Here is a 14,867-nt window from a genome sequence, read left to right as displayed (position 1 = left end):
CCTGCTTGAGACGTCTACGCGCCGCCCGGGCCAGGATCCCGCGTCGCCCGGACTCCGTTCCCTCGACAACATCGTCGAGCTCCTCGTTCGCTGCCCGGACTCCGTTCCCTCGACAGATGGAAGGCACACAATAAGGCCTTGTATGAGAAGTGTTTTAATTTGGTACAAAAATGGAGTGTTTTGTGGGGGTGGGGGGTGGGGACTAGGGATAATCCTCTCTAAATCCTTCCTACCAAACAACCATTTGGGATTTCTAGTATTTTTCATTTTGGAGTGAATAATACCCTAGAAAACACCCCAACAACTCTAGTACCAAACAAGGCCTAACTATTTTTGCTGTGTGCCAAATGCACTGGTTTTATTTTTCCAAGGCTGCAGTGCATGTCTATGCTATGTGCGTCAAAACATAATCATGAATGGTTATGATACATGGCATTGAGCATTTTTTAATTGATCGGCATTGATAGAAAATGATGTAAGTAACTCCTTCTGGTGTTACACATTGGGGAAAATGATATACTTAGTATTTTGGGGGAATGTTGGCAGTGAGGAATTACACATTGTAACATTTGTTTTATGCATATCATAGATGGCTGAGGGGAGACATGGCAAAGCTATTCTGGGAGCTGTTGATCATCCAGTTGAATGGCAGTTGATGGATTTGAAAATTGATCGGAAAGAAGAGCAAGTTACCGGAACCCTTAATACACCTTCAAATTTGCCGGCGAAGTACGGTGAGTCTGGGATACGCCTGCATGTGCGATTGATACTGCATATGGATGATCTGAATGAGGATGAAATTCATGCACTTTCTGTCATGAGGAACAGTTGTGGAATCAACATCTTGCACGCCAGGTTGGTTCAGGAGAGCCCTCCTTATCTCCTGGCCTGGGTTGAACCCTACACCGGTAAATTGATGGATTATCTAAAATCCAAATCTTTTGGTGTTCCGCAACTCTCAAACAGCAAACATCCAATTGTGCTTCCTACTGCTCTCTTAGGTTCTGCAGTGAGGTATGTAATCTGACACTATTTGTCTTAATTATAACTAATGTTTGACAAATATTGGAAGCTTATGTACTTTCGTTGTTCTGATTTCGGTCAGATCGTAGATGGTGTTGAACAACTTCGATTATCTGGACACTATCATGGTAACTTTACTTTTTGGAACACATACTACAAACTGGATACCGTTTCTGGTAACCTTACAGTAAAGTTGGCTGATTTCGTGAAGAAAGGTGCGTTTTATTCTAACCCACATGTCTTTAAGTTCAAGTAGTTAATTACACCCTCCATCTCAATTTAGAGGTCGAAATACTTGGACAATTAGAAGGAAACATAGTTTCAGCTATAGGAAGCCTTCAGTGTTGATAGTACTCATAGTGCGGTCGTATACTGCCCTAGATCTTGCAGAAATATCATTTGTTTTAGCGACTTCATAGTTTCAAGCATTTAGAATCACTTGGCACTTGCAAGAGATGTACAGTGGCTCTTGAGTAGTTCTCTGTGGTTTCCTCGCCACAATATTTACATCTAAAGTTTTTTTGTTCCCTTGACTAACACAACCAGCTTTCTCCAAGCAAATGTAAAATGCGCAAAGCCCAATAATTCTAGTGGGTTCATTGATTTGCTAAGGGGAGGTTGCAGTGGAGCATTTCCTTCTCCACTTGCATTACTTTCCGCTGCCATTATCCTGAGATTCAAGGATAGTCTTCCGTTTATCAGTGAGATGATGAGAGGGAGCACAGGTGGAAGTGGGTTGAAGAAGAGTTACCCGCTAAATGTTTGGGCGGTACCAATACCCAAATTACAAATTATTTAGTTTAAGGGAGCCGTAGCTATTGCATGGTATGTACCCGGGTACCCCTACCATACCTGTGCCTGGTAAGCGTATTGTTACCGGTATGATAGTTTGGTCAAGTACCGGTAGCCTATTCAAACCATCCTTTGACGTTGGTTAGGCGTCTTGTGTTTGGTTACATACTGATTGAGCAGCAAACTGTAATTTTTATTGAGCCCATGGTTGAGTAGATAGTGGGACCTTCTGCTTGTGTTAGTTTTGATTAGCACAACTTAATCCTATAGAAGTGTTAATGATTAATTTTAAAAGTGTTAATTTTATCCTTGTCCAAAATTGTGATTTTTTGGCTTGTGTCAATTTAACTTCAGAATGAAAGCACACAATGCTTCTTGCCAAAGATTGGTCGGCTGTGGCACGTGGATTGAAGGAGATCGGTGAATTCGCTAGACAACTGAACACAGCTGTGTCAAGTTCGCTCCCTAATATTGACTGCTGTCAGTTATATGGCCTAATTGACATGATGGGTTGCATAGGCCCGTAAGTATATTCTTTTTCCTAAATTCTTGAGGTTTCACTTTTTATTGACTAATAATGCTCTGATTTTATTAGGATCAACGCCGAATATGCCTTTCAAGCAATAAAACGCCAACCATTCTTTTGGGGTGAGAAAGATCGAAAAGAGTTTTACATTTGTGTCATTCCGAAGGCCATGAAGAAGGATGCTTTTCAATCCAAACTTAAGAAGGCAACGTCTTTTGGTTTGCCATGGAGCGATAATGTTACCAGCTTTTTTCGTGGGAACAGCTACCGATCAAGAAAGGGAATGGAAGCTGTAGAGATTTTACGGGTGGCGACCCTAACACCCACTTTTGAGGACCTTTGCACACTACATTACTGATATCAAATTTGTAGGAACTCAACACTTTATTCACTATTTCAATGTTGGTACAACACTCTCTTTAATGGCTACCCTACACACAACCCTACCATGGTAGCTCATTTCTCTACTTGGTGTGGTGATACATTACTTGTGGTGATTGTGGTACACTTATGAGGTAGGGGCATCCCTTTTTATACATTCCACAAGACCATGTGGTACATCCCACTACAATTTTCTAGAATACTCTACATGTATCCTACTTTTAGAGAATTCTCACTTATTCTTGAAACTTATCTTAACTATGTCCTTCCATGATAAATTACCAAGTAACTTCTCAAGACTTCTAAAATATTCATATCTTCTCATATTCACTGGAAAACTCCTTGTAAATATCTTCTCCTCCACTAATCCAAAGTATTCTAGCATCTTCTCAAATATGCATAACTAATTCCCAATACTCTCCAATTATCCAGAATGTTTCAAAATATTCTCAAGTATGCATTGCTATTTCTCAACAGAAGCTTACGATGCAGGTAGTCCAATTGAGTTCGTTCCGTTTGTGAGTGGCTCCTATACTCATGAGTCTGAATTTCTGAATCGCAAAGAAGTTGATAACATAATCCAGTCGAACTATCCGAAGTTATGTTACGAGTTGTATAGTTTCATCCCAGCTGCACCATTGCGGGCACCTACGCAATAACTCCAAACTAATGTATATATTTCTTTCGTTTGAAAAGAGGAACTCTTCATCTCTTTGTTTATTCTTAGCCAATTTAGGAGTTTCTTCTGTGCATATGGGTCATTTATGTTGTTAGACCTGATGACGGTTAGTGTTTACCTCGCCTAATCTTATGATTGGTTTATGAACAGGTCGGATGAACTAACAGGCCAGAGCTTTGCTAATTCCAAGGAGGTTGCAGTTATGTTATGTGCTCAGATATTTTCTGTCATTTATCTTCTGCCAACATTCTAGCTTCGACTGGGTGTTTCTTTTTTTTATTTTTGTTTTTGCTGGAGGATGCTCTTCACTCAGCATCTCGGGACCAGCTCTGGAGCTCAAGTACCTGCCTGGACCAGGCCGTCAGGGACTGTGCAGAGTTCGCTGATACGCCTCAAGCTCAAGGAGGTGCTGGTGCACTTCTCGCCCCCTGATGCAGTCTTTGCCCCTGTGCTGTGCGATGCTGCTGCTGATGAAGTGTAGTTTTACATGTCCACTCTGTAGCTTGTCCGACAACTGATGCTCTCCTCTTTGTTGCTCCCCTGTACGAGTTGGACAAAAGGTTGAACCTTTTACTTTTCGCACCTTTATTTTGAAATCTATGCCTGGCTTCGTTAATAAGATGGGGCCGGGAGGCTCCGGCCTCCTGTTATCTAAAAAAAGTAAATGTACTTCCTTCGTTTCATAATTCTTGTTGAAATCTTACATGTATCTAGACATTTTTAAGAATAGATATATCCATTTTTTGGTAATTTTGAGACAAGAATTATGGAAATGAGAAGTATGGCAAAATAGTTTAGTGCATGTGCTCACCATACTGACGGTCGAGCCCTCTGGTGTACATGAAGTGAAGTGCTTTTATCTTTCTTCGTTGTTGACTTTGGTCACCGGCTGGTCTTTCTTTCCAGTTCCACGGCATGCATATTTACCCTTGCTATCGCCTTGGTCTCCTGTACGGTTCTCCACCGGGTCTCCCGGTTCATGATTTGTTGTCTACGGTCTACCTGCTCGGAGCTGCGTGTCGTTGTTTTACCCGGGTGCGTATGTGGGCCTGTCCTTGCTTTACGTTAAGTTTGTACTTCATGCAAAACTTTAATATAAAATGACTTGTCCAAAAGTTTAACATAATCTAATCATTTTGCGTAAGTTACATAACACAGTGTTTAGAGGAAGATTAATAGCTTAGCCTGTCGCTGGGTGTAAGATTTTGTCATGTCATCTTTAGCTAACATAATACCCACTTCCTCCGATCCGTATTAATCATCTTAAATTTGCTCAAATTAGATGTATCTATGTCTAAAAAGCGTCTAGATACATATAATATTTCGACAATTAATATGGATCGGAAGGAGTAGCATATATAGTGGTTGGTTAGAGCAAGGACAATAGTAGTAGCCAGCTGCAGACTGAGCATCCACACTCTTTAGAAAATGCACCTCTAAAGATGTCTCTCATGCATGCTGCCTCTAAGGCTTAGAGGTGGGAAGTGTCTTTCTTTAGAGGCAACCTTTAAGCAATAAACACCACTAAAATAGAAGAGAGAAAGGAAGACCATGAGAGAAATGCATGTCTACTTTACTCAGACATGGGACCTAGCTTAGCGGTAAAAATGCATCTACCCACTGCAGCATTCGGTGATTAGCTTGGAGGTATGTCATGGGTCCCAACTTAGAGGTAGAACACCTCTAAAGACTGTGGATGTCCTGTATAGCCAATATGTATAATAGTCAGCTATACAGATCAATACTTTATACTAGCTGGCCCACATCCCACTCTCACATATAGCCTATAAGTTTGTGCTGCAGCGGGTTGTTAGTAGTTTATGGCGTGCTTTTATTCTCTCTCATGTTCTCTCTCCTCCAACTAAACACATATATGATATTCAAATTCATGTAGCCTGCTTATAGCCCACCATATATGATATAAGAACATACTACTCCCTTGGTTCCTAAATTCTTGTCGTTGTTTTAGTTCCTAGAAACAATGTGTTGTTGTTCTAGAAAACAACAGGAGTACGGGGTGCCAATGCACGATGGCACAAATGTGGGAATAATATGTAGGGGTGTACGCCGGCCTTATGGCGAAGGTCGCCGTACACTTGGGACAAGTTGACACGTCGATATTTTTTTAATAGGTTCGGTCGACCCTGCGGGTACGACTTAGTCCTATGTTAGGAGAGGCTTCGAGAGGGTCATTAGCCAAGTGCTTGGGCCGAACTCGTCTTCCCTAGTCACTTATAGCGAGAGATCTCTAGGGGCCGCCTTGGACTTGGGCCGAACTTGTCTTCCCAAGTAGCGAGATTGGGATATCCTCGAGACTCTAACCTGATCCCTCTACTTCGAGTCGACGTCGTACTAGACGGCCTGGAACCTCGAAACTAGGCTTCCCAAGTCGCATCTCCGAGGTCGAGTCGAAACTAGGCTCGACCCAAGCACTCGAGAGCGGGCTCCTTGAGTTGCTCTAGTCCTCTCCCCTTTGATCTTATTCCAATGGAGAGTGAATGATACATGCCCCATGGGGGGGTATTTATAGCGCAGGGGTCCATGACAAAAAACCATGGCTACCCTTGAGGGAGAGGGAAAGTGAGGGTAAAGTGGTAAATCCACTCCTAGAGCTTTCTTGGCCCCTACTCTAGCTCCTTTGACCATGGCATGGGGGGCTTGACCCTTTGACTCCTTTGACCGGTGCTTAGTTGGCATGGCTATCACTTGTTGGCAATTTGACCGGTTTTTGGGATTCGTTGACTTGGTCGTTGTCACGTAGGATCGCGGCCCGGCCCATGTAAGAATTTTATTATATTACAACAGTAGCCCCCTTGAGCCGGAGGTGTTGGGAATGCCTTCGGGTCAACTCCAGTGATGATGGCGTGCCAAAGTTCTTCAATGTGTTGAGTGTGGCTCTCCTCGGGGCTAGCCACGGGCTAGGCAACCTTCCTCAAGGAGGAAGATAAACCTAGGTGGGCCTTTTTGCACAAAATTTGCGGCTTTGTGAATTTTGACGCATCCCTAGGGGCTCCTAGGGATTTTTCCTGCGGGAAATTACGGCCTTGGAGTCTTCGGTGCGATGAACCACCGGCTAGGTTGGTTTTTCGGTGAGAAACCAAGCCTAGGTGGGTTCCTTAGCAAGGTTTCGCCGGTCGTGGGGTCTATTTTTCAAGAAATAGACACTCCCGAGGTCTTCCTCGCAAGAAATCATGGCCACGAAGGTTTTTCTTGCAAAATTTTGAGACCGGGGGACTCCTTTTGCAAGATAATTAAGCTGCAAGGGATTTTTTCGTGAATTTCTGCCCTTCCAAGGGTTCCAGCGCGAAATTCCCGAGCCACCAGGGGGCAGCCTGACATTTTCCGCGTCCTAGGGGGGGTTTTCTATAAAAAAATCCTCCCTCGGGCCCCCTAAACGCGCACAGGGGCGTTCCTGGGCCGCATTCGGCTTAATGGGCCTCCCGGGCGTGCAGGCTGCGCCCGACCGGGACGGGGAGGCTTCCTTCGTTTTTTTATCCACGCTCGTTGTTGGGCCACGGCCCACTTCACAGCTCGGCCCGCATAACGGTTCGCCAGCTTAAGTTAGGGACGAAGGAGGTTGCTCCCAAACCCTACATCCGACGGCTGTGGCGTGTCTTCTTCCTTCGTACAGGGCAAGAAAGGAGGCCGTCCTCCTTTCCCCTTTCGTCGGGGAGTTCGGTCATCTCGGCTGACGCCGGCGGCCGTGGGGCCGGGCTAGGACGGCGCGGACCGTTCGCGGCCGGGCAGCCTTCCCTTGTCCCCCCCCCCCTTTTTGCTTCTTTTTCGCTTTTTCTTCTGCGTGCTTTGTCTTGGCATGGGGCGGGGCCTGTCCTCCGACCGGCGACGTGTCGTCCGATGGGTGGTTGGACCTAGACGCTGAGGAGGGCTCCCGGCCTATAAAATGGAGCCGCGGGACGCCCAGGGAGCCATGCCCACTCTTGTTTCCTTCCCTTCCGGTGCCGAAGACGTGTTCTGCGGCATCCGAAGGACGGGACAAGATCGGTGGCATCTAGGGGCTCCTTGGGAGCGCGTAGCTCCTCCAAGAAGTTGCCTATTCCGTCGCATGTGCTGAGGATCATCAAGCCTTCGTGGGGGACGAGATTCCGACGAGTTCGCGGTTTCGAGCGGTGTAGTCGTTGCCTCCAGTTCGAGCCGAGGAGGGGAGGTGCCCGGGTGCTTCTTTGTCCTTGCCGAGGTGAGCGCTGTAGGGGCAATCATCTTCGGCTTCGGTTGGCGATGCTTTGAGTGCCTCGAACCACTTAGGATAGGGCGGCAGTGGCCGTGGTCGTTTCGTCGAGCGACTCGTGGGCAAGGCTCGTCGGCCGGGGATCTTCGTCCAGCATGGCGCGGGCACGGCCAACAGGGCGTCGAGCGAGGCGTCGGCGTTTGCTTGGCGGGGGGCGACCTTGGCGCACGCGCACAGCCCGGCCGTGCGCGGCCGGCGGGGGACGCCGAAGTTGGCGCGGTTCGACGCTAGCTCCCGCGCCGTGCGTCATGGTCACGCTCGGCACCACGCGGGCGAATGCTCCGTCGTGGGCAGGCGTTGGCACAGCGGGGCGTGGGCACGCGCGCAGGATTGGCGATTGTGTGCCAGGGATGCCGGTCATTTGACCGAGCACCTTGTGTGCTCCCGCCCTGGCCTCGCATGTTCCTCCTTTTCCTTTTTTTTAGGCTGGATCGATAGCCGGCCGCGGGCCGTAAACGGTTTTTGGGGGAGCTAGGGCCCCTCCCTTCTTCACGCGTCTTGGGCCGGCGGACGCGAATGTGGCCTAGGGCCCATTCCCTTGCAGACCGAGGTCTCCCATGGCTTGGCGGGCTGTGGGTTTCGCGGGAGCTGGGCTCCCATCTTTTTTTTGCTGCGAGGCTGAATCGGTAGCCAGAGAGGCCGTCGGGGACAGCCGGGCTCCTCCTTCTTCGCCCTTTGCACAGGGCCAGGCCGGCTGCTTCCGAGGGGATTTTCCCCGTTTTTTTTTATTGGACGGCGGTCGTGTATGGCCTTGAGATGTAGATTTTCCCTAGCCGCTTCCTTTACGAATTTTTGGTGACTTGTACTAATCTTTTGGCGCCTTCTTGTAGGTGAGATGGCAGGATCCGACGTGGAGCGTCGTGACGGCGTTGGCTGGAGCGTCGAGAGGGAGGCTTCCCATGATTAGTACAAGGGCCTTGCTTCGTAAAGCCGCGGAGGTCGAAGAAGGTCACCCGCCCGGAGAGAGGACCTCGGCCGGAGCCGTTTCCGGTCGTGCCGGGACGGGTTCCCGACATCCTTTCGGCGTCGGCGACAACCGAGAAGGACCTGTCGGACCTCGTGGAGGCGGGCTACTTCCGCAAGGGCCTTGCCTCGCTTCCCGATGAGGGTGAGCTTTGACTGGAGCCGCAGAGGCATCGAGGGCACATCGTCGTGTTCACCAGCTGGTTCCATGCCGGGCTGTGCTTGCCTGTGCACCTATTCTTGCTGGAGTTCTTGGATACCTATGGTATCGAGTTGGCGCAGTTGCTTCCTTCGGTGATCCTGTGCCTGAATGTGTTCAGGTGGCTTTGCGAGACCGCCTTGAGGGAGCCCCCGACGATGAGGTTGTTCTTGTTGCTGTTCACCGTCCACGTGGAGGAGTGTCGCACCCCCGACAAGAGCACTTGGAGTGCCTTTGGGTCGGTCGTCGTGAGGCTCCGTCCTGGCTTCCACGACGAGTTCCTTCTGATGCCGGCGAAGAGCGCGGTGCGCCTGTTCAACAGGTGGGACTCGCAGTGGTTCTTCCTCGACATTTCGGAGACGAGCTTGCGTCACTCCGGCAGGCTCACTCGACACTCTGGGCCTGGGGGGCTTTGGGATGTCTTCCGTCCCATGGGCACGTCCTTGGTCGAGGAGTGGGAGCTTGCCGGGATCAAGTCGGCTCATTCGGAGCGTAGCTTCCGCGACCTTCTCGAGGAGATGGTGATGGCGGGCCACTTCATGATGAGGGCGCGACCACAGGCGGAGCTAGGGATCCCTGTGGCCTTTTGTCACCCACGCCGCGCGGCTAAGCGTGAGTTTCGTGATGCTTGAGTCGTTGCTTCAGTATTCTTGTTTGCTTGACACTAACCCTGGCTAGTGCTTGTGCTTGTTTTTCAGCGGCTTTTTCTCGAGAGAGGTCGGCTGAGTGGGCTTTCTAGATGGTCGGGCCGTACAACTCGGTGGAGCATCGGGCTTACGTTGATACCATCAGTGAGGGAGGATGCCACAACATCGTGGCGGCGTGCTTCGACAACTCGGTAACCGACGCGCCCAGATCCCAAGTTCGGGAAGCTCATCAAAGCCGAGGAGCGGTACTCTTGTCTTGCGACTCCGTCGATGATCGCCGTTGGTTCTCACCTCAAGGATACTTGTGGGAAGGTTAAGCCTCAGGTCGTGCTTGGGTTGGGTGTGCCGGTGGCCCCAATGCCCAAGATCCCTCGTTCTCTGAGTTCACGCAAGAGGAAGGCTCCTTCTTCTGACCTAGCCGACGTGGCTGAGTCGAGGTCTCCCTTGAGAGAGTCCATGAACATTCACCTAGCCGGGAAGATCGACATTGAGAAGATCCTGCCTCCGTCGCCTCCCGAGCGTGCGGTTTTCACCGAGAGGACCGGGCTTCAGCTTGTGGTGGATACCTCCTCGGAAGCCAACGGCGCGGGTGTTCCGGTGTTCTCTTTGACTCGTGGGCCTGTGGAGGAGGAGCTTCCCGTCACCGGTGAGTGCACGCGTGTTGAGCGTTTTAATTCCCTTTCGGGAATGTTCACACGGGGTTTTCTTGTCTTGTTTCAGGTACGGAGCCTGCGGCGCCTGATGCTCCCGGCGCCGAGCCCCCAATTCTGGAGGAGGGAGAGGCGCTTCCGAGGACCGAGGGAGGAGCGAGAGATCCGCTCGAGGCGTTGGAGCTTGTGAGTCCGCTTTCCTCGTCTCCCTTCTTGCTAGGTCCATTTTGCGGGCCCGCGCTCACGATTTTTCTTCCTTTGCCAGGTGAGAGGCTTGGTCGAGGCCGTGGGCACTCTTCCCGCTCTCAAGGCTTAGGTTGGGGTGCTTTCGGCGGCTTTGGATGCCGAGACCTCGAAGGCTACCCTTGCCCTGAGTGAGTTGGCTTCGGAGAGGGCGCGGCGGGAGGCCGTCGAGACTGAGCTTTCTCGGGTGTCGGCGGAGCTTGCGGCCATGGAGGCGAGGGCTCGCCTTGCCGAGGAGGGCCAGAAGGATGCGATCGCGAAGACCCGTCGTGCCAAGGAGGACTTGGTGGTGGCCAGCCTCAACGTGGAGCATGCCCGAGCAGAGGTCGCCTCTCTCAAGGCGGAGTCGGAGGATGCCGGGTTCGGACCGGTGTTCGCCCCTCGTGCTAGCGCCCCTTCGGATAGCCGTCCGGAGGTGGTCTCGCTCCTGCTTGCCCAGGCTTCGGAGATTCTAGAGATGATACTCTATTTGAAGGGCTCCCCTCAGCCGGATCTTCCCCCGTGACGTACGACGGATGAGGCGAGTAGGCTGCTCACTTCACAGGTGGAGCTTCTTGAGCCCGCCGTGAAGAGGTGCCTTCTGAGTACGGGTGCTCGACTTGTTTCGTCGGTGCTGGCGGCTGTCCTGGACGGCGGTGCCGGGACGGGCGGTCTTGAGGGTGAGATGACTCACGGGGCGAAGAAGTTTCTGGCGGACCAGGGAGCTCCTCTTCACACTCTGGCTCGACGCTTCTGCGTTGCCTTGAGCCTGCTCTTCAGGAGAGCGATGGTGGGGCTTGAGTCTTGTTGCCTTTTGAGGCGACAAGGTACCCCACCTGCTTACTTATGCGATGTTGCATAACTACTTATGACATAGCCTCATGACTTGCATGTTCTAGTCTTAGACATAGAGGTGGTAAGGCAGCCTTTTTTATGTGCTTTATGCTTTGCTATGTAGTCAACATTGTCGGGAATGTCAACTTAGCTCAACATGTATTTTCTTATGTTTTTGCCATGTGGTCAACATTATCGGAAATGTTAACTTGGCTCAACATGTGTTCTTTGGAGTACTCTATTTCCTTCTTAGCGAAGTAATTTATTTCCTTAGTTTATACAGCTCGCGATCGTTCGCTATGATCACACTTTTGCGTAATCAATTGCTATCGCCGTTGGGATACGACTTGGCTTCGGTGCCTTAGGCCATGGTTACGAGCCATGGATCCTAGTACCCTGGTGGGGGTCGCTATCGATATGCTGGTAGTGATCCAGACACTTCGACCTGTCGTTCGGGGAAATTCATGCGGAATTCCTCCTCTCCGGACTTCAGGAAGTTATGCTTTCCCATGATTATTATGGAGTCTTAACTCGGTTACTATCATGCAGGCCCGCGCGCGACGTCTCGCACGCGGGTAGACCGGTTCTCCGAGGTAAGTAAGCTCATGCATAACTCGCTTATTTACGTTCTCCTTAAATGCGTTTTAAGGAGCTTTTGGCCCTCGGGGGACTTGGTTCTACTTGGCGGATGGCCTCGAGGCACGCTAGGATCCACAAAGGGACGGATCGCTGGTGGCGACTTATGTCCCAACACATTTTTAGGTGATGCTTGAGCCAACGTAGGCCCTTCTGCGTCCCTTGGTGAGTGGCACTAGGGCAGCAACTCGGTTTTGGCGATCATCCCTTCGTGACATTGCTGTTCGACGGGGTTCCCTTTACAACGGTGGGCCATACGAGTGTCTCGTGTCACTCTTTATCAAGGACTCGGTTTTATTGATCCCTCGCTTGCTTGTCTTAAGGTATGGCCCGATGGGCACTTACAAGCCTTATATAGACGTGGCCTCGTTGGTGCTTACGATCCCCAAAGTTTCGTAGGGAAGTGGCCGGTTGGGCGCTGATAGTCTTCTTTCGGGAGTGGCGAGGGTCGTCCTTTAGATTCCTCCTTAGGCGTAGAAACGCCAGAATTTGTTGCCGTTCCAGGCATGGACGAGGTTTTTCCCTTCCATGTTCTCGAGGTGGTATGCACCATTGCCCAACACCGTGGCGATGCGGTACGGTCCTTCCCATTTAGGGTCGAGTTTGCGCTGGAGTTTTGGGTCGACGTTCTTTTTCAGCACGAGGTCTCCTTGGGAGAAAGCTCGTTCCTGCATCCTTGTGTTGTAGAAGCGTGCGGCGCTCTGCTCATAGATGGCATGCCTCATGAGGGTTTTGTCACGAGCTTCTTCCACAAGATCGACGGCCGTCTTGTGATGCTCTTCATTTTTTATGAAGGCGAGTGGAGTAACTTCTTGGAGTCTTTCGACCCGAGGTGAGCGGAACTCTACCTCGGCGGGAAGAACTGCTTCGGCGCCATACACCAAAGAGAATGGTGTTCGGCCCATGGAATGGCTTACGGAGGTGCGTATGAGGTTCGTCCCCCCATGCTCCTCTTGCCTTGCTGGCCGTGTGTTCTACCCTTCGGCGGAGTCCTTGGAGGATTAGTCCATTGGCTCTCTCGCATGCGCCGTTGCTCTTGGGGTAGGCTACGGATGCGAAGTGCAGCTTGATCTCGAGGCATTCGCAGAATTTAATGAATTCCGCACAGTCGAACTGTTTGCCGTTATCCACGGTTAGCTCTCGTGGGACAACATATCGACATATGATGTTTTCCCAGAAAAAATTCTGGATGGCCTGTGACGTGATCTTGCCGAGTGGCACAGCCTCTATCCATTTGGATAAGTAATCAATCGTCACCACGAGGTACTTGCAGCCCCTGATGCATGCGGGGAAAGGCCCGAGAAGGTCCATTCCCCAGCGTGCAAATGGCCAAGTTATTGGAATATGCTTCAGGGTCGTCACCGGCGCGTGGATTGACTTAGCCATTTTTTGGCAAACTTCGCATCTTCGCAATATCGCGATTGCGTCTTGCACCATGGTGGGCCAATAGAATCCCTGTCGTAAAGCCTTCGCCGCGGTGGCTCTTGGCGCAAGATGATGGCCGCATACTCCGAAGTGGATTTCCTGGATGAGCTCAGCCCCCTTGTCGGGGGTTATGCACTTGAGTAGCGCGGCCGCACCCTTCTTGTAAAGGATGCCCTCGAGGAGGACGTACATCTTCGCTTTTGCAAGCAAAGTTTTGGCGCTCGGGCCTTCCACCTCCTCATCCACCTCTCCTTTCCTGGCGCGGATAATTGGCGTCATCCAAGAGGGTGGATTGTGGATGACCATGCTGGTCTTTGAAGTCTCGTCAGAGTCATCGGCCTCGAAGAATGCACCGGGTGGCAGAGGTTCCTTGGAACTGGCCATTCGGGCCAATCTGTCGGCGAGGTGATTTTCTCCTCGTGGGATGGTCGCGCCTCCATGCCCAGGAAGTACCGTTCCATCTTGCGAACTTCTTCAATATACTTCTTCATCCTTTCATCAAGGCATTGATATGACTTGTCCATTTGGTTTATCACTAGTTGGGAGTCACCTTGGATGAGAAGGCATCGAACACCCATGGCCTTAGCCAACCGAAGTCCAAGAAGGAGCGCTTCGTACTCCACCATGTTGTTGGTTGCGTTGAAGTCGAGGTGGGCGGCGTACTCCAGGATCTTCCCTTCGGGGCTGATGAGTACGACTCCAGCCCCGGCACCGTTGAGGCGCTTGGAGCCATCAAACCTCATTATCCAATGTGGTTTGGGGGGCCCGGTCTTGGGCGACGTCTCTTCGGGCGGGGCTTGCGGCGCATGCCACTCGGCCACGAAGTCGGCGAGGACCTGGAATTTTATAGCCGTTCTCGCGGTAAGCTCCAGCGAGAAGGGAGCCAGTTCCGTTGCCCATTTGGTGATTCTCCCGGTGGCTTCCTTGTTGCCGAAGACTTCTTTGAGGGGGAATGTCGTCGACACCATGATGGTGTGGCCCATGAAGTAATGACGGATCTTTCGAGAGGCCATGAGGAGGGCGTACACGATCTTTTTGATCTGGGTGTATCGACCCTTTGCTCCTCCCAAAGCTTCGCTCACGTAATACACCGGGCGTTGCGACCCATCTTCTTCCTTCACGAGGGCTGCACTTACGGCCGCCGGAGTCGCGGCGAGGTATAGGAGCAAAGGTTCTCCCTGCTTCGGGCTCGTGGGGGAGTCGACAAGTAAGTCTTGAGTTCCTCGAAAGCCTTTTGAGCTTCGTCGGTCCACTCAAAGTTGTTGAGGCCCTTCAGGACTTTGAAAAAAAGAAGACCCTTCCCGACTGATCGGGCGATGAATCGTCCTAATGCCGCCATCCTCCCTGCTAGGCGTTGCACATCTTTGACAGAGCGAGGAGCTTCCATCTCTAGGATGGCCCGGATTTTTTCCGGGTTGGCCTCGATCCCCAGTTGGGAGATGAGGAAACCCAAGAGTTTTCCTCCTCGAACTCCGAACACGCACTTCTCGGAGCTTCACGCCGTATTTGCGGAGGTTGTTGAAGGTTTCTTGCAGGTCTTCGGGATAGGTACTCGCCGCTTGAATCTTGATGACGGCGTCATCAACATAGACTTAGGCGTTTCTCCCCAATTGCCCTTTGAGGATAAGGCTGACGAGACGTTGG

At 51.0% G+C, this 14,867-nt stretch overlaps 1 protein-coding gene across 1 annotated transcript; it reads left to right on the top strand.

Moving 5' to 3' along the window:
* The first annotated feature begins 237 nt into the window (after window positions 1-237).
* Window positions 238-1,228, top strand: LOC104582416. The gene is made up of 2 exons (XM_024457884.1): window positions 238-1,014; window positions 1,106-1,228. The coding sequence occupies exons 1-2, from the start codon at window positions 590-592 to the stop codon at window positions 1,110-1,112; spliced, it is 432 nt and encodes a 143-aa protein (XP_024313652.1). The 5' UTR covers window positions 238-589; the 3' UTR covers window positions 1,113-1,228.
* The last annotated feature ends 13,639 nt before the right edge of the window (window positions 1,229-14,867 follow it).

This window comes from Brachypodium distachyon, chromosome 1 (assembly GCF_000005505.3).
Source record: "Brachypodium distachyon strain Bd21 chromosome 1, Brachypodium_distachyon_v3.0, whole genome shotgun sequence".
NCBI classification, from domain to species: Eukaryota; Viridiplantae; Streptophyta; class Magnoliopsida; order Poales; family Poaceae; genus Brachypodium; species Brachypodium distachyon.
This window is presented reverse-complemented; position numbering and strand designations above follow the sequence as displayed.

Excerpts from the sequence above, each read along its gene's own strand:
- LOC104582416 (XM_024457884.1), top strand. The coding sequence starts at position 590 with ATGGCTGAGGGGAGACATGGCAAAGCTATTCTGGGAGCTGTTGATCAT.